This window comes from Aricia agestis, chromosome 3, assembly GCF_905147365.1.
Source record: "Aricia agestis chromosome 3, ilAriAges1.1, whole genome shotgun sequence".
NCBI lineage: Eukaryota > Metazoa > Arthropoda > Insecta > Lepidoptera > Lycaenidae > Aricia > Aricia agestis.
The window spans coordinates 14247092-14269693 of record NC_056408.1 but is presented as its reverse complement, the minus strand read 5'-3'; the positions used below and the strand labels follow the sequence as shown (position 1 = coordinate 14269693).

Below are 22602 nucleotides of genomic sequence, written 5' to 3'. Positions count from 1 at the left end.
CCGTACATGCGTCTATCGTACGAAGCTCTTGCTATGAGACGATACCATTGGACGATACACGCAGATCGTCCAATGGTAATATCGTTTTAAAGCACGAAGCGCAGATCGTCAAATGGTATGCTTAAGGCGCTTTGCAGACGTGACGGGGCGAGGCGAGCCGGTCAATTTCGTTGCGTACGCCCGTCGATGTCTGCGGCTGCCCGCGCCGCGTACACAAAGCACACACCGTCTGCGTTACTGCATGTAAACTGGTTTGTATGATCCACGGCGGGCAGCAGCGGACATGCGCCGCCAGTGCCCGCCGGGCACCAGCGCCGCGGTCTTTTCCCGCCGTGTGCGTTGGTAATATAGGATTCCCTTTGCGCGATCGTTCGCGGCGAAATTGACCGGCCCGCCCCGCCCGACGTCATCAAATGATCCAAGTTAATTTTTTTTCTTTCTTCTAATCTGCAATCAGTATTTAACTATAAGCAGGTGAGATTTACTACGCATGGCAGGTAGAGTGCTTCTACCACTGTAGACTGTTGACGAGGCCAGAAGCTAAAGCATTCGGGTGGACCTCCAGCCTTTTTAAAAAATTTATGTGGACCTCATTATCTCCTCTTTTATGGTGGGTATCCCTAGATTTTTATGAACCTCCGTGTTTGTGATGACTGATGAGCCACGGGGATTTTGAAATCGTTTTTAGTATAATGTTCTGCATTCTTTGTAGAATTGAGATGTTGGAGTTACTCGCACACGCCCGTAGTTGAATTCCGTATATCTATACAGGTTTCAGGATTGTTTTATATATCAATGTTTTGTTTTCCAGTAAGAGTTACTGTTTCTGCCTAAAACCCAGTTTAGTTGTTTATATTTGATTCTTAACTCCTCTCTCTTGCTTGTGATGTGTTTAATGTTTATTCCAGGTGAGGCGTCTGTCCAAATGTAATCCTAGATATTTTACACAATTTTTGTGAGGTAGTATGCTGTTTTCTAGGGAGACAGGCGGACAATCTTCCCTTCTCAATGTAAAAGTTACGTGCACAGATTTTGTGGTGCTGGCTTTTTTTATTCTCCACTTTTGAAGCCATTTAGTATTGGAGTTTAGACCAAGTTGGAGCTACTCAGATGCGGTAACTAGGTTTTTGTTGGGCGCCAGAATAGCTGTGTCATCAGCGTAGGTGGCGGTCTCTACCTCTTCTAATGTTGGGTGGTCTGATGTGTATAAATTATACAGGTTTGGCCCCAGCACTGAGGCCTGAGGTACCCCTGCCAGTATTTAATAGAAATCATAGGTGGAATCAGCTTCTTTCACTTGAAAGCACCGGTCTGTTAAATAAGATTTTAGTAGCAGAAAGTAGCTATGTGGTACTGTTTTATTTTACAGAGCAAGCCTTTGTGCCAGACCTTGTCGAATGCCTGTTGAATGTCTAGGAATGCTGAGGAAACATATACCTTGTTTTCTAACGCCTTTCTAATTAGGTGTGCAACCCGGTGATTGGTGAACCTGCACAATAGTTTTTGTCTAAACTAAGTGTTTCTACTAAGTGTTTAAACCCAAATTGGTGGTTAGGGATGGTGTTATTGCTTTCCAAAAAATTCAAAATTCGTAGCAGCAGTTTTTCAAATATCTTCGAGAGTATAGGAAGAAGGCTGATCGGTCTGTATGACGACACTTCGTTTGCAGGTTTTCCGGCCTTGTGAATCATTAGTATCTACGAAATTTTCCAGCAGTAGGGGAAGTATTGTACTCTTTATTAAAAAGAAATGTCAGGAATACAACGGCTTTTTTCGGTAATTCCCGCAAGACTTTCATATATCAAAAACTAATTACCTATGTTTTTCTATCACTAACCGTACCTCGCCTGGTGATACTTTCAAAATCCAGCTCCATACTTGTAGTGCTACAAAATCATGTAATTGCCCCACTCTTCAACGATTAAGTGTCACCAAGTATTTAGGGTTAAAAATTGACTATAAGCTTACCTGGTCCTCGCAGATTGAAGCGTTAGTTGGTAGGCTAGGAAAACTGAAATGGGTTTTTAAGACACTAAGACATATCGCCTCTGAAAAATTATTAAACCAGCTTTATGTCTCACTAGCACAATCAGTCATATCATATTGTATACCGGTCTGGGGCGGAGCTTGTAAAACTAAAATTATCGACGTCGAGCGAACACAGAGATCCCTTATAAAAATAATGTACAGATTACCCTATAAGTTTCCTACAAATGAACTCTATAACATGAGTCAGCTGTTATCTATCAGAAAATTATACATACTCAACACGGTTACCAAACTACGTAAGACCTTACCTGTGCAACCAAATGATGTAACCAAAAGAAGAACTGCCATCATCAATTACAAAACATGTAAAACGCATTTTGCTTCTAGACAGTTTGAAATTCAGTCTGTAAGATTATACAATCGTATAAATAAACTCCTTAACATACATATTCTAAGCCACATAGAGTCTAAGAACCGTATCACGGAATGGCTTAAGTCCTTACCTTATGAAGAAACTGAATGCCTTCTTTACATAACTAAATAGGATGCACACACACACACACACACACACACACACACACACACACACACACACACACACACACACACACACACACACACACACACACACACACACTCGCGCGCACACACACACACACACACACACACACACACACACACACACACACACACACACACACACACACACACACACACACACACACATACACACACACCTACTAACAACAATTAATGTAGTAAACTATAAAGAATAATTATTAATTATTAGTATATAACTATGTAACAAGTATTGAACTGATGTAAGTTGTTTAAATATTTTGCTAAGGAAGAGCGGAGATTTCTGGCACAAGTCTCTACTTAATAGAAATCTCCACCAATGTTTTTGTAACGCTGTATTGTTTGTGAATAAATAAATTTATTATTATTATTATTATTGTGATGAGGTCATAGCCGGGTGCCTTTTTGGCTTCTAGCCCCTTAATGGTACTCCACACACACCTCACGTACTGTTGTGGGTTTAGGAGGATTCGACATCTGAAAGGGTTGTGCGAGATAAGACTAGTCGTCATTAGTTTCTACATTCGTCTCATTTGGGTGGAAAACATTCTTCAGATGGTTGGCAAAGAGGTCCGCTTTTTCTTGTGAAGAACGGGCCCAGCCATTTGGCGTCCGTCGTGGTTTAGTTATCTGAGGTCTATTATACGCCTTGGTGAATTTCCATAAGGAGTAGTCGTCTTTGCAGTAGCTGTCAGTGATTCGAGTTGATCTTCGAGAGTCCTATCCTGCCAATCCTTTCAAAATTTCTTAGATGCGAGGCTTGTTTGTTAAATGCAGATTTATCTACGGTAAGTCTACTGAGTTGCCAAACTCGTCTTAGCCTACGTCTTTCTTGGATTGCTTTTTTTAATTCAAGAGGAAAGTCATTACTCCTTTTTTTGTGATCTAGAAGTGGAGTGTCCAACAAGCTTATTGTATTAATTGCGTTATGTATTTAGTAACACTGTCATAATATGGTTCTCAGTTTTCAATGGGACATTAAGGTTTATATTTTCTTCTATATACTTAGTTTCTATAAAACCATCCCTCTGTTGTGATAGTTTTTCTGGGCCCTGATATTCGATAATCTTATCGCTAAGGACCAGTATAACAGGAGTATGATCCGAAGAGCTATCGTGACAAGATTCACATTTTATGTAGTGTCCACCAATACCCTTCACAACAAAAAAAGTCCAGTAGGTCGGGGATCTTGAACGTGTCTGTTGGCCAGTAAGTGGGTTCGCACGTAGAGACTGCTGTTAGTTTATTACTATCAATACAGAGTTTTAGTTCCTCTTGTGCTAGATAGTTGATTCCCAGTGTGTATTTTTGGCGTTCCAGTCACCCCCTGCCAGAAATCTGATTCCAAGTGTTTTAAAGAAGTCATTAAATGATTGATCTGTGATTTTCTTTTGGGGGGCAATATACTGATGACACATTGATGTAGCCCTTGTTATCTGCAATGGCTACTGTCGTGGCTTGAAGGTGAGGTGTTTTGTATTCGGGCATGATGTGATCCAAGATAAATGATAGTCTATGAATATGGCCCAACTTCAAATAATGCTAATTTTCGAATCGATTTTAATATTTTTAATAAATCGATAACGGCAACGGCAATAACGGCAATTATCTAAAAATCAAATCATTCCTCATTTATAATATTAGTGTAGAATGTAGATGAACTAGCTGTTCCGGAAAACGTTGTGTTGCCATATAAAGTATTTCGCCCATATTATTTTATTGAAGTGACTAAATAAGTATCGTGGGAGACGTGGGAGAGCCATGCTTCGGCACGAATGGGCCGGGTCGACCGGAGAAATACCACGTTCTCACAGAAAACCGGCGTGAAACAGCGCTTGCGCTGTGTTTCGCCGAGTGAGTGAGTTTACCGGAGGCCCAATCCCCTACCCTATTTCCTTCCCTACCTCCCCTATTCCCTTCTCTTCCCATCCCTACCCTCCTCTATTACCCTATTACCTCTTAAAAGGCCGGCAACGCACGCGCAGCTCTTTTGATGCTGCAAGTTTCCATGGGCGACGGAAGTTGCTTTCCATCAGGTGACCCGTTTGCTCGTTTGCCCCCTTATTTCATAAAAATAAAAAAAAGTATGTCACCATGGCAACGTCCATCGCTATCCCGTCGCCACTGACCTCCATTATACGAGTTCGCTGGACTTATGATACCCTTTGAAATGATAGCTATTTTTTGTGCCTATTTGAAACGGAATCAGCGCCCCCAATGCGGGGGAAGAGAACTAAATCTGATGTAAAAATGAGGTTTGAATGTCGCCATATTGGCGCTGATAGCAATGGTAGGTATTTGGAACTAATACTAGTTTCTACAACCAATAGCAATTAATCGGCCATTTGCAAATTTCGTCAGATTTCGTTCTCTTTCCCCACATTAGGGGCGCTGCTTCCGCTTCAAATAGGCACAAAAAACAGTTGGGTACCATAAGTCCAGCATACTTGTATAATGGAGATCAGTGCCCGTCGCACAAACAATGGTCGCCGTCAGTCTCGAGCTGTATTTACTATTAAATCAACAAATGCACTTATCAATATAAAAAGTTGATGTTGTCTGATTCTCAACCCTAGATGATTTGCTCACTTTACACTTAGATTCATGAAAATCGGTCAAGCCGTTTCAGAAGAGTTCAACGAGGTGCCCCGCGACACAAGAATTTTAGATTATGATAAATTAAGCCACTTTTTAGATATGAAAATGCTTTCATTTATTTTACATAAGTATGTTTCAATTCAATTACCATTTATCTTCGACCATGTTTCATCTTGGTCATTTTTGTTTTAAATCTTGGATTAGAAAATTTCTTTTTACCATCCTGTGAAAATTGTTTACCATCTCTTTTCTGTTTACTATCTTTATTTTTAAATTGCTTTCCCCCTTGCTGCTTGAATTTGTTTTTCCTTTCATTGTCTCCATGGTTTTTATTACCTGTTGTGTCTTGGGATTTTTGGAATTTCTTTTTTAATTTCTTGTCTAAACGCATTTTTTTGAATCCTCTCGGTTTCTCGTCATCCTCGGATTTACGTTTTCTTGAAGGGTTATTTTGGAAGAGATCTGAAAAAAAATATTTGCCATTACAATAAGTTCTTATGCACTAATAATTTATACTACCAGTATATTGTAAATATAGTATGTTTTTAATTGATAATTTATTTCTTTTTAAAGGAAATAGTTTTCATTTGTTTTATTACATACCTTGTTCAGGCTCCGCCCCAACCTCCTTTCTGTAATACTCCGCATCATCCTCTTCAGGTTCATCCATATTTTGTTCATTGCTCTGTGACTCAGCTGCTGCTAGCTCCATCAACCTGATACATTTCGTTCATTTAAACTTCTTTCAAATTTTCAACGTAAGTGCGCGGCGCGTGCTACCCTGGCGGCTGGCACTAACGCCACATTCAATTACGTGTAGTTTTTATGTTACTCAATGTTATATTGTTTTTAAGAGAATTTTCGTTTAACGCCACTTTTACTATCATCGAAAATTCTCTTTGTTTTTTTATCTTTTGAGTCTTAACAATCTTTAACACAATTATTATTAAGTAAATATTTTATGATATTTACCTTTGGTTTTCTGTCACTTCTTTCTTTTTCTTAATGCCTTCCAGAGCCTTTTGCTTGAGCTCTTCCTTCTGTTTTTCTTTACGTTTTACATTTTCATCTTGTTGGGCTTTTCGCTTTTCTTTCAACCGCCTGTAAATAACAATAAATAAAGTTAAAAAGGTAAAAAAGCATTATGAAAGTTTTTATTTACAAATAGAAGTTACAGACAGAATATTTAATTTAGAAGAATATTTAATTTAGAACAACATTTACCTCTTTTCTTCTCTCTTCTTCTTTATTAATGCCTTCTCCTCATCCGTTTTTTCAATGAGCTCATGGAACAGAATCTCACCATCCATTAGACCATCTTCCACCTATAAAAGATGATATATTTTAAATATGAATGAAAGTACTGATATTGGAAAACTAAATTCTTGAGCGATCATAATGTTACCTTTATTAACTGCAGAGACATCCTAGGTCCAAGTTCCACCAGGCGAATAGCTGATTTGGAATTTAGCCCAGCACCTCTTGATGCAAGCTTTTGAGGCAAAACTACTTGATTTGTACCATCATCTTCAAACTCACTCTCTGATAACAATGCAGCTCTGAAAATGTATTAATTTGATATAAGCCTAAAGGATGTTTCAAATTGAATGTTAAAATATATGTACTTACTTATCAAAGAATTCTGAAATATCTTTGCATTTATTAAGATTGGGTATTTTGCCTTGCACCATCTATAAAATAAAAAATATATTTATTACATAACAATTTATTACATAACAATATATATTGCTATGAAAACATTTTGTTTACAAAAACTTAACAAAAATCATACCTTTTTAGTCCCCTTATTAAGTCCTACAGGTGTTGCTCTTATGACATAATGACGTAAATCTATTTGTTTTGTTGAAGGATTATAATTCATAAGAACACATCTTCTAATATTTTTTAGTTTCACCTAGAATAGAAAAATCATTTAATATTTTAGCACCATATTAATTACCACTTTTAATGAAACAAATCATCTTTCAGTCTTTATCATATGCTAGTAAGTTACAGAGCATAAATTTTAAACAAAAATTAAACTCGCTAGTACCACATAAATATATAACATTTTGAATACAATAAAATCATAAAAAAATTAAAATAATTGTACTTACTGTAGTTATATTTATTGTAGGAAACATGTTTTGGAACATTGTAGCCATTAGCTTCATGTGCATTCCTTCTCCGGAGAAACTGTTCAAGACTATTAATGGTGCATTCTTGAATGTGCGCTCAATGACATACTGCTTCTTTAAGGATGATATTACATCTCTGGCTAAGCTGTACTGTGATTGTAAAAAATAAAAACATAAAAATGGGCACCCTAACCCAAATAATATATTGAATAGAAAAGCTTTAAAAAGACTTGGGTAAGTCAATTTATGGCCGTTCCCAATATTTGATCTATCTCTGGTTTTGTCCTACTAGAGATAGGAATAGCTCACAATTGACATAAAATATATGTATCTAATGTCTAATATGAGCTATTCCTATCTCTAGTAGGGCAAAACCAGAGATAGATCAAATATTGGGAACGGCCGTTAGAGATTGACACATACAATGAAAATTTACTTGACTTTGATAATAATTATTAACAACACTTACATTGTGTATTCTAAAAGTGAGTGTTGGTCCTCTCGGTAATCTTGCAAGCCTCATGTATGCTCCAAGCTCAGTTTCGGTAAACATCATCATGTGGGAGACATGCAAATATCCTGACACTGATAGGAAATCTTTGATAGTGTTCTTTTTTCTCTCCTATAAAATATAATTAATTGTTAACATGGATCAGATCAGGCCTAGATATTCACACTGTCCACAGTCCATCAGATCAGGCCTAGATATTCACAACTGTCCACAGTCCATCAGATCAGGCCTAGATATTCACACTGTCCACAGTCCATCACTGATAATTACCTATTATTGTCTTAATTAAGATTTCATGCATACCTTTAACTGTGACGCTGTAAAAGGTTCCATAATTTTTCGAAAATCTTTTGTGAGGTCCATTAGATCCTTTGAACATTTTCCACGGTGAATAACGAAAGAATGTGGTGCTTTTACTAAATGTTCCGGTTCCAAAGTTTGCTTTGTCGCTGTGTTCTTCTTTACACATTTACCTTTTCTTTTCCCCATTTTGTATACAAATTATTTACGTAATTGTTTTATTCACAATAAACACATGGAATTGGAATCACTACTTTTTGTAAACAAAACGTGTTTTTAGGTTAGATCCACAGAGTAGGTACTAGGTACTAGTTAGATGTAGTAAAATATCTTTGTTAGATCCACTGGGCACTGACCACCACAGATTACTAGTATATATTTGTAGACAGATTGAGATGCGTTATAAGAGTTTGACAGCTCACGAATTGACATTTCATGCGACAGCTAGCGCCATCTTAAATTGGGGCGATAAAACTCCACAGGTGTGTATGTGTGCGTTTATGTTTGCATGTGTGTATTAGGATATTATGGGGATAGGATATCTATGGCAGATTTTTATATTTCAATAAACTTGAATTTGTAAAAACTGAGTTTGTTTAGTTTAGTTCACATAACAATACACAATTTTCACAAAAACAAAGTCTTTGAAACATAAAAATCCGACACTATAAAACAAATAAAAACAAAATTTTGACGAATATGATTATTTCTTGTTTTTGGTCAATATAAAGTCCCTGCCACCGGTTCGCTGACCCACCCACCGAGAAGAACCGGCGTAAGAAACTCGGTGAGTCTATTTTTTTAAACAAACAATGCTAGGATACATATTTACATCATACACACTGTGTTTAGATTCAATTGAATTCGTAAAATAAAAGTTAATACATTTTTTTATGCATCGATCAATCAAAACGAATTAATTTACATTCAATTGAAATTAAACTGAGTTTACAACGTTACATTCATAACACTATTCAATCAAGTGTTTTAAAATAGTTACAAAATTTAAAATAACGGGTTTTTCGTTAATCTAGCTCAATCCATAATTTACTGCTAAGATTTAGAAATATATATATTACGTTATACATGTTTGTGCAATTGATAATAAATAGTCTGAAGATTTTTTTAACAATCTATCTACAGTTTGCATTTTTTCGTTTGACTTTGTTAATGAAGAATATTACGAATAAACTTATTATTTATATTCAATTGAAATTAAACTGAGTTTACAACGTTACATTCATAACACAATTTAATCAAGTGTTTCAGAATAGTTACGAAAATGTTATAATTATTCATAATAACGGGTTTTTGTTAATCTTAGACTAGCATGAATCGGTGCATGAGTACCGAAAACTATTCCACCTCAATTTTTTTATGCGATCCTCTTTAAATTGCCCTCCTGATTATATAAATGCATGTTGCCAGGGACGCAACCCGGTGCCATATTATTTAAACAAACATTGTTTAAACAATTGCAAGGAATTGTTATTCTTCAACCGATATTTTATATTCTTTATTGAAATACCAATAAAAAAGGTCCTATGACCGGTGAAGGTTCGAAAAACCTCAAATTTGGGTACTTTCATTTTTTCCAGATTGTTCGAAATAATTATTAAAAATGTAAATAATCGAGGTATTTATTGCAATCAAGACATGTGGTAAGAGATTCCAGGTGTTAATAATGAATAATAATTATAATGCGCTAAATTATCAAAACTAAATATTATTTATAATTAATTACGCTGATATAAACATAACAAGTAATTTGCTTAACAAACTTATTTGTTAAGGTGCCCATACACAGGACAATTTGTCGTTCCGATCGATCGTCAAGAAAATCGTCCAATCGATCTTTTGAACGTATTTGCGATATTGCTACACACGTACAATTTCTCGTTCGATTTTAACATCGAGGAGATAAATCAATACGATAATAATTGTCCCGTGTATTTTACCTTTTAAGCAAATTACTTGTTATGTTTATATAGTAAATTTGCCCACTTACCAATGATGTTCTACTGATACAGATTTGTTACGTCCATACTATTTTCCGGCTAAAATCTCTTCCGAACAATTTTCAAATTCAAAATTGCAAACATTGACAAATTTGACAGATAAGTGAAACAAAAGATACGAAAAACCATTTACATAAAAGAGGCAGTTCTATTTTTAAACATCGAATCGTATCGCTGTCTCTTTCTTCGTTTGTTCGAAATAATTTCTCGATTGTTCGAAATAATTATTGAAAATGTAAATAATCGAGGTATTTATTGCAATCAAGACATGTGGTAAGAGATTCCAGGTGTTTTGTTTTTTTTTTGAGTCATAATTGGTACATTTTCGAAACGCGCACGATGTCATTTTCAATTTATGTAGGTAAGACAAGACGCGGCACGTTCGTGACTGCGCTCGATGCTGACTAAAAAACAGACGGCCCAATTGGGCCGTATTTCAATCTTCACAACGCGCGCGGTAGTAACATATCTGCTTTGAGTATTTCATCATTGCCACTTACACATTTTTTCTGTCAACTGACACACATCATAATAAAAGAAACTTTAAATCAACATGCATAAGGTTGAAAATTACTTCATTCGACGAATTTTTAAAAAGAAACCCCTTTGAGCTCCCTTATTCTTTCTCTTCATTTTATAATAATAATATTATGTAAAAGAATATTCAATTCCTTTACCAAAATTCTGTTTTGGTTTAACGTCAATTTTTTTGTTTCTTCGCCACTGGCAATTTACAATGTTATTTTTTCTCTTTATAGGGTATTATAAATGACTCGTAGATTGGACAGTACTAGTCATTTGAAAAAGCACAAAAACACAATATTTATTAATGTTGCTTTAAAAACTGACTGTTTTTCTTTATAAACAGGCGTTCTTTCACTTTAAAAACAGGAAATTTTTAAAGCAACATTAATAAATATTGTGTTTTGTTTGGTGCTTTTTCCAATGACTGGTACTGTCGAATCTACTAGTCATTTACCTATATATATTTCTCTTAATTTTATAATAATAATATTATGTAAAAGTAATATTTTTAAAAATCTGTTTTGGTTTTACGTCAATTTTTTTAAGTTCCTTTGCCACTGGCAATTTACAATGTTATGATCAAAGCTCCGGAAAACAATATAAACAGAAGAAGGAAAAGTTTTGTATCGATGTCTATGTGTGAGTGTGACCTTGAGGTGCCTGTCGTCGTCTTCGTCGTCGTCGCCCCCCCCCCCCCCCTAGTATATACTAGTCATGGAATTAATATGTACTACGTAGGTACCGTAGTACATATTAGTTTCATGATACTAGTATGGGTCCTGGAAGTTAGCCCCCAAGATTTTTTTTTTGTATTTTTTTGATTTTTATACTCGTATATCGTTTGTTCGTGGTTTGTTCGTGATTGTTCGTTATAAATAATCGTTTGTTCGTTACTTGTTTATTTAATAAAAAATATTTTAAAATATTATCTTAAGTTAGCCCCCGCATTTAAAATTTATAATAAAATGTCAATATTGAATTATAATTATTCAATAATATTGTTCGTCGTTTGTTCGTGATTGTTCGTTATAAATAATCATTTGTTCGTTACTTACTTGTTTATTTAATAAAAAATATTTTAAAATATGATCTTAAGTTAGCCCCCGCATTTAAAAATTTTAATAAAATGTCAATATTGAGTTTTAAATATTCATTAATGTTTGTTCGTCGTTTGTTCTTGATTGTTCGTTATAAATAACCGTTTGTTCGTTACTTGTTTATTAAATAAAAATTAATTTAAAATATTATGATCTTAAGTTAGCCCCCTCATTCTATTTTTTAATGAATTTAAGACAATATTGAATTATAAATATTCAATAATGTTTGTTCATCGTTTGTTTTTGATTGTTCGTTATAAATAATCGTTTGTTCGTCACTTGTTCATTTAATAAAAAATAATTAAATATGCTCTTAACTCTTAAGTTAGCCCCCGCATTTTAATTTTTAATAAATTTATGTCAATATTGAGTTTTAAATATTCATTAATGTTTGTTCGTCGTTTGTTCTTGATTGTTCGTTATAAATAACCGTTTATTCGTTACTTGTTTATTAAATAAAAATTAATTTAAAATATTATGATCTTAAGTTAGCCCCCTCATTCTATTTTTTAATGAATTTAAGACAATATTGAATTATAAATATTCAATAATGTTTGTTCATCGTTTGTTTTTGATTGTTCGTTATAAATAATCGTTTGTTCGTCACTTGTTCATTTAATAAAAAATAATTAAATATGCTCTTAACTCTTAAGTTAGCCCCCGCATTTTAATTTTTAATAAATTTATGTCAATATTGAGTTTTAAATATTCATTAATGTTTGTTCGTCGTTTGTTCTTGATTGTTCGTTATAAATAACCGTTTATTCGTTACTTGTTTATTAAATAAAAATTAATTTAAAATATTATGATCTTAAGTTAGCCCCCTCATTCTATTTTTTAATGAATTTATGACAATATTGAATTATAAATATTCAATAATGTTTGTTCGTCGTTTGTTTTTTATTGTTCGTTATAAATAATCGTTTGTTCGTCGCTTGTTTATGTAATAAAAGTTAATTAAAAATATCCTTACAAGTTAGCCCCCCAGTCTAATTTTTAGTAAATTTATGTCAATATTGAATTTTAAATATTCAGCAATGTTTGTTAGTGTTTAAAACACAGACTACTTTGGGATACTGGTTTAAAAGACGTTTAAGTTATTTCTTCTTTTTTGTTTAACTAACAATTTTTATAATCATTATTTTAGTCTGGCTTACCCAGCATATATTTCGACTGGCAATATTATTCTGAAGTTGTATCATGTATGATTATTACTAGAAGTCCCGCGCAGCTTCGCCCGCGTAAATTAGGAATTTTACGGAAACCGTACATTTTCCCATAAAAAATAGCTCTTATGTCCCTACTCCCTTCACGGTAGTGAACCCAGCTCCCTAGTAAACGCCAAACCCGTTCACGATCGAATGTCAAACAAAAAACTCACACTCGGCACCACTGATCTCCATTGTTTACTGGAGGTCAGTGCTCGGCACACACAGGCGCAGGACCGACTTGACATGCCCATCCGACGCATAGATCATCTTATTTGTCGGACAATCAGGTGATCAGCCTGCGACTAGGACAATCCTAACCAAACTTGGAAATAACATGTTTCCGAAGCGGGAATCGAACCCACGACCTCCGAGTCAATAGCCACGCTCTTAAGAGGATACACCAGGGGCTAGAGAAATGAAAAAAAAGTACGTGTAATATCTATAACTGTCTCCCTTACCCCAAGCCTATACCGCAGAACGCGATAGAGACAACTGCAGAAAATCTAGAAAATCAACGATTCGTTGTCCCCTGATTCCTTCTCCAAAACTTAACCGATTTAAGTACTTTTTTCATTAAAGATTAAAAAAAGGCTTGAGCTGTGTTCCTATGTTTTGCTTTTTTTTGTATAATCTAGCCAAATCTGTTTTCTGGACGTTTGAACACAGCGGAAAATCTGGCCATTTTTTGGGTTTTTGAACGTTTATCTTATTTAATAATTAAATTATGAAAAAAAAAAAGAAAACATAGGGACATTGTATTAGTGGCCGTAGATATTCAGGAAAAAAATTATAACTCTACTAGCATTATCCAGGGAGGAAACAGGGGACAACGTTTGTATGGAAAAAAGGGCGGTGTGGACTCCTCTTAACGGTTAACCATATTGTGGCTGCGTTCCAGATGACGTTAATTTTGACCAAAACGCGCAAAACGTCCCCTTCTGCCGTTCCTTTTGGCGACCGGGGGTCGTTTTGATCGCGGCTATGACGTCACTCATGACGTCATCATTTTCGCTCAAAACGACCCTTGACGAAGATGGGTCAAAGTGGGCGTTCCAGTTTTTTATTTTATTTTAACGTAACTATATCGCGAAAGCCAGTTTCGGAAAGTTTTCAGGAGAGAGTAGAGACAAAAAAACTTTATATTATTTCATTACATATATGTAATATTTAAATTACTTAAATAAATTAAATAACATTTAATGAAATATTTTGATTGGAAAATAAATTGTTTTAAATGAAAGGTCAAATGATTTCTTATAAAATATAATAATTAATACTACTTACTCGTACTTGACTAAACATTTATGCGGTATTGTTACCTAACGTTTATATGTATATTGTGACAATAGTCAATATTCAAAGTATGTGGTTTTGTTATTAAAATATGATTCAATGTGAAAACTCAAATATAATAAAAGTTTAACTATATTAAAATATGATTACTTAAGTAAAAAAATGTAATACTAAAAACGAAACAAATATAATATTATGTATTTTATTTGTAAAATAAATGTAACTATAAACAATAAAATAACTTTTATTTACGACTTGAAGAAAAGGATAATATCCAAGTTCGGTTCAATTTACCTATGTATTCAGCCATCGCAAATTACTTATCCTTCTCCTTCTTTTTATTTTTATTTTTACTCACATGTAGGCATGTTTAGAGGTTTACAATAATTACTTTTAGTATATTAATATTTGATTATTATAGAGTATTTATTAGTTTATAATATACTTATTATTTGTGTATTAGAATGTAAATGTTTATGTAATTATTAGGCATATATGTATTATATAATATTATTAGAATTTAAGTTAGTTGTTAAGTTTCAATGCTTATAGTTTTTATTAGAGCACAGTATACCCTAAGTTAATTGTTATTGTACTCCTATAGATACCAAAGGTCGCTTGGAAGAAATTGCTCAATAGCAATAAAGCCGCCTTTGCGTTCTTGTATCTTTGATGAATGTATTTTATGTTTGTACAATATCTTGAACGCAATAAAGTATATTCTATTCTATTCTATTCTATGTATAAAAAAAATTATAGTTCTTTTTTTAAACTTTTCTCAAAACGCTCAAAACGCTCCATAATCCGTTCCACTTGGGTTTGTAGCACTGACGCTCACATGCTAGTGGAACGGGAAAAACTACGGTCTAGAGCGTGAGTGTTACTAACGTCATCTGGAACGCGGGGTGTGTGATGAGTCGAGGTGATACATTCGCGCCAAAGTATGGCCCTCTTCCACAGTGTTCCCAACTTAGGGGTTTTCCCCCCAGATTTAGGGGTTAAATAAGTGAGATGGGATTTTTTTAGGGGTCTGAAATTTTTAGGGGTATTTTCAGGGATTTTTTTTTACTTTTTAATATTTTTAAATTGTTGATATTAATATTAATTATTTCTTGACCTAGCGACTTCTAGCGACATCTATTACGTAATTCTATGACCACTCTGTGGTGACTGGCGGCAATACTGATGGTCCGATTTACATTAAATCGTAATGATGTCACTTGTGCAACATTTAATCCAACAAATAAAATGTTGAATTTATTCAATAATAAGATGTACGACTTCAAAACATCTGAATCTTCAGATGAAGATGAAATATTTAACATATTAAATCAATTATTATAATAAAAATATTTTAAAACATATTTCAGTATATTATTTCTAAACTATTATAAATTTATACAGTGTGTAACAAAAACTAGTGATAATACTTTAGGGTGTGTACATGTTCATTGTAGAGAGTTCACTGTGAATCACTGTATATATATGCATATTTTGGGGGGAAAACAGAAAAATTATGGCGATTTTAGGGGTTTTTGACACCAATTTAGGGATAAATATTTTTGAGAGTTGGTAACACTGCTCTTCCATTTTTTTTCATAAACTTCTGCACTAATGTGTAAACACAATCTATACACTACTACACAATCTATATACTTATTTATATAAAAATAGATTTTCAAATGTGTTAGTCGCGCTAAAACTCTAAAACGGCTGAACGGATTGGGCTGACTTTAGTCTAAATATTTGTAGAAGTCCAGGGAAGGTTTTAAAGTGACACTAAGTTCACCGGGGCAGCTAGTCTTATATTTTTTTTACGTCCGTGGTCTTATAATATATAAAAATGGATTTTCAAATGTGTTAGTCGCGCTAAAACTCGGAAACGGCTGAACGGATTGGGCTGATTTTAATCTTAAAATATTCGTAGAAGTCCAGGGAAGGTTTTAAAGTGACACGAAGTTCACCGGGACAGCTAGTTAATGATAAAATGCATGCGAACAGCATTACATTTTTATTTAGTTAAAAATAGAATACTGAGTAGATAACTACCAGTATAGTATGCTTCATGCAAGTCTAAATCGAAAGTTTTCAAATCTATAGCTAGCTAGTGATACAGACAATATTGTGTAATCCTATCCGCTAACAACTTCAAGTTTCCATTTGTACTTAACTAGGTTTAAATGTCTTTGCTAATTGCTTAACACTATAATGTAGAGGATTTAAATGAAACCCGACACAACAAATCAAACAGCTTTATTACCTGCTGGGTTTTTAAATTTCAATACTCATACAAGAGGTTCTACAATTGTTGCACAGTTGATGTTTACCAATAATAATGACCTTTTACAGAAGTATTAATTTAATTATCTTACGCCTTACATAGCGAGTTGTATGAATGAAATAAAATAAATAAATATCTGTGACGACTAATATCTAGTTAATAGTTCAGTTGGTACACAATAATTGCTTTCTTCCATCACATTAAAAATTAAGAGGCAAATAAAGATGACAATAAGTAAGCCAAAGTCTTTTTGTAACAATACTGTATGTTTCTTTTTGGCTTCAAAATCGCAAAATCGCAGTATATTGAGACATTACTAATAAAAATACTAAGATGAATGTTATTGTCCGCCAAATGACTTTTCCAATGTATAAGTCAAAGATGAACATGGATTAAGTATATAGCTTAAAAGGAAAGTTAATATTTTTATTACTAAGGCCCCAACATTTTTTAATTCTTTATTGATCAAAGTAGTTCAGTTATGCCTATTGATTGTGCACTCGTTACTGCCACTAATAATAATAATTAAAATTTTAAAGGAGTTATTAAACATATGTATTGAGATAATTATTATTTTCAATGTATATTAACTAACTACGCACCGAAATACCATTTTAGTGTATATTTATGTGTAAAGCAGTGTCCAAAGATCTCTAAGCATTTACAGCTTTGTTACGGATATAGGTATGAAGGCAGAAGGAATTATAAATCTAATATTATCCATCAAAATATACATACTTGCAAACAAATAACCAATAATACCTTAAACCATTTTTCACAAGCACTAACAAATACTTTGGTATAGTTTATGAAATTCACAAATGCGCAAAACGACGATTTTCATAGGTATACCTATGCATGTTGCACACCCGACACGCAAATACAATGTCATAGAACATGCAACAGTTAATAGAAAACTACAGTACTTAATTTTGTATTGTTATCTAATATGATATATTTTATATTGATTTTGCTCTGAATTTGGTTTAAGGTAAAACACTGTACAAAAATTTAAAAAGAGAAACAACTCCATATTTATCTGCCAAACAAAAACCACTTTTAAAATAAAATAGGAATCATAAAGATCCACGAATATAAAAAGCCCCTATATTAACCCTATTAAATTATCTATTACCTATACTCCATTCTAAACTATCATCAATTAATTATGATAATTTTCATAAAATTAAATGTCGCGAATTCGTATTCTTAACTGGCAACTTAGCTTTATTAATATTTTGTAAACATGTTGAAATTTTAGCAAGAAAGAAATATTATAGCTATTGTTATAAGTAAAAATTATATTATTGCTATTTAAGAAACTGACATCAAAAACTTTATTATTTTATAAAATGATTGTCAAAAGTTGGATTAATACTCAAACACATACTGTATTTTATTCAAACGAATAAATATTATTATAAACATTTTTTTTTTCAATCAGATGACAGATTCCTCCCACATCCCATTTTCGACGGTCCCATAGAAAACTGCTTACAATACAAATTACTAACAAAAATTTACAGCAGTTCTGGTACATTAGGAATACATAATATAATATGAGCATTTTTAAGTAACATGCTACTATTTCAAATCAATATTGGGTTTTTTAATTTAATAAAATTACTGTGTTAAATATATTAAAGAAGAGGTCAACTTTAAATTCTACTTTAAATCATTGATGTCTTTACAATAACAGGTATATAGTGACCTTATGAGTTATGATATCAGTCTCGCAATAGTTGCAAAAAAATATTATAGTAATTCTACAGATGGGACATTACGTTTTTATGTTAGATACACATGTGGTATACTAAATATTAAAAGAAGCGTTAAGCTGTGCAGTAATTTAGTGGCCATAAATTCATTACTTAAATCTGTATACACTGCATTAGGACTTTTTATTAAAAAAATAAATTAATACAAATTGAGAAATATACAATGTTGTTAAGCAAATTCGATACTAAGCTGCTATTTGCTTAACATCGTGGACATTCACTGCCGGGAGCAGTAATGAAAGAATTTAAGTCACGTAACTAAAATTCGACCATACATTTTAACCCACTTTACCACCCATTTAAGTATTAAAAAACTTTGCTCTCAATTCTTTTTTATAATAAGATTCTGGTAGATTTCCATTACTCAAACAAAACAACCCTCACTCTACAAAATATGATCTACATACTTGGATTTTCGATATCCTTTTAGTTCTACATACTTAACCATAGATTACAGTATTGCCAAAGAGTTGAGAGCTTGAATGAGCGGCATGTGAAAAAAGTCAAACTTACGAGTTAAGGTTTGTAGAATATTAGTTTAGAAGAAAACTAAGATAGATAATATGTATTAAAAAATATATAATTAACCCGTGTTTTTAAGACTTTAACACCATTCAAAAATAAAATCATAAGCATGTTTCCATGGTGCAGGTCTGTAAGTTTTGATACGCATGCAAATGTGTACAATTTTAAGCCAACTTCATTACATACATTTTGCATTAATAGAATAAATAAATGTTGCTGAAAATGATCAGGTAGGTACATCCAACAGGAGTATTTTATTAAATAGTATCGTGAAGCTGACTTTGCACTGAGTTCTAATTTCCATTACAGACCTGCATAGAAATTGGTTGATCTCAAAAATTAAATTAACAAATTATGTTAATATGCAAAATAGAACAAAATATGGTGCCTACTCTTAATAGTAGACATGACTGAGTTTAGTCCTGAGTGAGAACTCAAATTTTATCTTATGACCTTGTTAGTATACATCTTCCGTGTTAGTCGCTGTACGCCTTTAGTGTTGATCCATCTGAAAATTAAAATTTATTTAAAATAGCAGTTTAGAGTTAAATATTATGGCGTCCAAGGACGCCATAATTAACCTCCGCTCATACGTATATCTGAAAATTTACTATGTTTTACAGTGATATATTTTTCCTGTCGATTTTTACGTATAATTCAATTTTTATACCCTCAATCAAGCTTCAATACCTTCAATAAAAATTTAACTATGCCTCTGGTGCAACCCAACCTTAATTTTTATACCTAAAGATTAATAATATTCTTAACTAGATGTTCCGCGCGGCTTCGCCCGCGTAATTTAGGAATGTCACGGAAACCGTACATTTTTCCGCAAAAAAAGAAACCTATGTCCTTTCACATGGTCTATTTTTCATGTGTGCCAAATAACATAAAAATTGCTCCAGTAGTTTCTTCAGATAATAAGCAATTTTAAATAATTTCCCCCGTTTATTCCTCACTTTCCTCTATTTCTTCGCTCCTATTAGTCTTAGCGTGATAAAATATAGCCTATAGCCTTCCTCGATAAATGGGCTGTTCACGCACAAGATATATCTGCTATCCTGGTCTAGCTGACGTGTAATACCTGTAGCAGCCCATTGGTCGTCCATCACGCGATAATTGCAGCGATTGGCCGCCGATGACGTGATACGCGGTCGAAGCTTCCGTAAGAACCCCTCATACGCACCTACATTCGATTCTGAATTCTCCATCGTTAATTACGCATTGTAACCCCTTCACATTTTCACTAAAAATCGCTAACTACAATTGTAATATTATACGCAAGAAGTCGAGCCAGCTGTTTTTCTTCACTGCCCGAATAAAAGGCCAAACCAAGCCAGCCAAAACACGCTAACAGGGCTATCTAACACTGAAATAATTTTTCAAATCGGACCAGTAGTTCCTGAGATTAGCGCGTTCAAACAAACAAACAAACTCTTCCCAATTATAATATTAGTAGAGATAAGTATAGATAATTATCTTATGCTAAGTACCTACTCACATAACGTTTTACTCAATAGTTTTACTCTAAATCGAGCAAAAACCACCATGTGGACCACAAAACTCACAGCTCGAAGGCTTGCATCGAGCCGGCTCGATGTTACCTTCGAACTTATTCGACGCAAGCCATCGAGCTTTACTCAAGCGTGTAGACGTGACTTCGAGTGGCGCGAGTCGACCTTCACCTTTGTTGAACAGCCATCTTTTGGGTCAAACAGTTCGGTGAATACTGAACGTCGAGCTTACTCGATAGAGTAATGCTGAATGTGTGGACGAAAGCCCAAGCTGCGGATTTTGCTCAAGGTGATTGCTTGATCGAGTAAAACCGTATCACTTAGCATTAGTTATAGGGTTGGTATTAATATCCTTACATTGTATTATGTCTATGGATTTTGTCACAGCTTGGTCTATGTTAACAATAACTATAGCTTTTTTGGTGTTTTTCCTTAAGTTTTTCTAAAAGGAACTAAGAAAACCCTATTTATAAAAGTTAATTTTTACCTGTTCCTGTCCGTTTGTTTCCTGAGATTTCATGACGTCTGGTAGATCCGGTGGGGAAGAGTATGGTGTCAGATCGAGAGCCTCAAATTCGCCAGATTCCTTCCTGAAATGTAATGACATACGCATTGATTATTTGACTATTGTAATAAAACATGATAAAGGTTTTATAGGATTTTTTTTTATTGTGACAACATTCAGTTTAAAAATATTTTGTACATTTATACTAATGGGAAATAAAAATTTTAAAAGACACAAAAAATATATAATTAATTTATTATAATTTTAAATAATAATTATAATAAATTATAATATATTAATTATTGAAACTAGTTGAGACAATTTATAATTTGTCACCTAAATACACTATCTTATCATTATCTTGTTATAATCATAAAAAGTGCATGTTAAAGTCCAAATTACACATTTATACAAAAAGTATTGAGCAAGTGTTTATTTTATTTAATACAAAGAGATAAGCTGAGAAAGTTTCTTCAATGGTTTCTCCTGATTAAAAAAAAACAACTCTCTCTTAGTTAATTATTAAAAGTTTTAAATTTCATGATAATTTTTTGATAAAATTACTATTTTAAATAGTTAAGTGTGTAGTGAACCTTAGAGCAAGGCCAATTGGTGCAGGACACTGTGCCTTAGCTGTAGCTGATGTCAGTCCATAATCTGCCAGGGTCTTGTCATCCTCCATAAGTTGGCTATCTTTATTGAAAAGCATTTGATTCGGTGGTGCAACCTTTAGTATGCCTGAAAAAGTGATATATTGATAGTTTAAAAGGCAATAGATCATTGTTCTCCCTGCAAACTATCTATGCAACATATTTTATCATGACCTAGATGAAAACTGTTCTTATATATCTGTTTATAAGGTAACTTCGTATTGAATTACTTAAATATTTTGTTTGTTGACAATAAACAAAGATTCCTCGAAAAGGTTTGCATATAGGCCTGAAGTTTAAAGGTTTATTTGAGAAACCCCGTGTATATGATATAAAGTTTAGTCAATAATTTCACTATCACACTATTTTTTTGTTTACTATGATCGTTTTTAAACAGAAAACACATGCGATATATGCGTAAGTCGTCCGACATTACAACAAAACTAAAAATAGATTTTCCGCTAATAAATACATATCACTTGCCTTCTATCATTTTCTTCAGCTCTAAAACAGTAGTAGTATCTTTGGCATCCGTGAAGATGGTTAATTTTTTTCGCCTAATCATTAAAAAGACATCCTGCAAAACAAATTAAAATTTGAGGTTACAATTTTATGTCTCATAACTAAAACAAAGGTAACCATTAGTTTTTAATAAGAAATATTAATTTCCACCACAGATGTAAATAAATAAACTTACCATTGTGTTTGAATTATTAACTAAAACTATATAATTTTCTACTAAAGGTATCGCTTCAAATGATACGAAGCGAAATCAAATATTGAATGACAACTGAAAATTACAAACAGATTAAAAATTATCTATGGTTAAATAAATTTTTTTAATAAAACTTTTACAGTCAAGAATAAATAGGTATTACCTGGAGTGCCTCCGCTGCCGGCGCCGGGCGCCGGCTACCAAAAATATCAGTAATGGGAACCGGCGCGTAGTAACTGGCGCGGGCGGCAGCCGAGATATAAAACATCGGCTGCCGGCACTGGCATTCAAAATGGGAACCGGAGAAAATACGTCAAATGCTAGGTTCTAGTTCCCGTAAACAAATTTTAAAAAGAAATAATTATAATTTTCATT

At 33.4% G+C, this 22602-nt stretch overlaps 1 protein-coding gene across 2 annotated transcripts; it reads right to left on the bottom strand.

The window, feature by feature from the left end:
• Positions 1-5279: 5279 nt before the first annotated feature.
• Positions 5280-22302, bottom strand: LOC121725260 (elongin-B). 2 transcript variants are annotated; one of them, XM_042112128.1, is made up of 14 exons: positions 22210-22302; positions 21996-22089; positions 21456-21600; positions 20837-20947; positions 8119-8317; positions 7774-7926; positions 7284-7454; positions 6959-7081; positions 6796-6857; positions 6572-6725; positions 6391-6491; positions 6139-6267; positions 5770-5882; positions 5280-5628 (listed from the first exon to the last, which is right to left on the bottom strand). In XM_042112128.1, exons 1-14 carry the CDS (start codon positions 22210-22212, stop codon positions 5318-5320), a joined length of 1869 nt encoding a protein of 622 aa, XP_041968062.1. In that variant the 5' UTR covers positions 22213-22302; the 3' UTR covers positions 5280-5317. The 2 variants fall into 2 exon arrangements, with proteins under 2 accessions (XP_041968062.1, XP_041968061.1); XM_042112127.1 differs by lacking the exons at positions 5280-5628; positions 5770-5882; positions 6139-6267; ... (5 more) ...; positions 7774-7926; positions 8119-8317 and adding an exon at positions 16498-19351 and having other exon boundaries at positions 20845-20947.
• Positions 22303-22602: the final 300 nt, after the last annotated feature.

Excerpts from the sequence above, each read along its gene's own strand:
- LOC121725260 (XM_042112128.1), bottom strand. Across the intron at positions 8,318-20,836 it reads GGACAGGAACAGGTAAAAAT|ATTTGTATACAAAATGGGGA; the intron begins TAACTTTTATAA and ends ATTACGTAAATA. Across the intron at positions 7,082-7,283 it reads CTACAATAAATATAACTACA|GTGAAACTAAAAAATATTAG; the intron begins GTAAGTACAATT and ends TTTCTATTCTAG.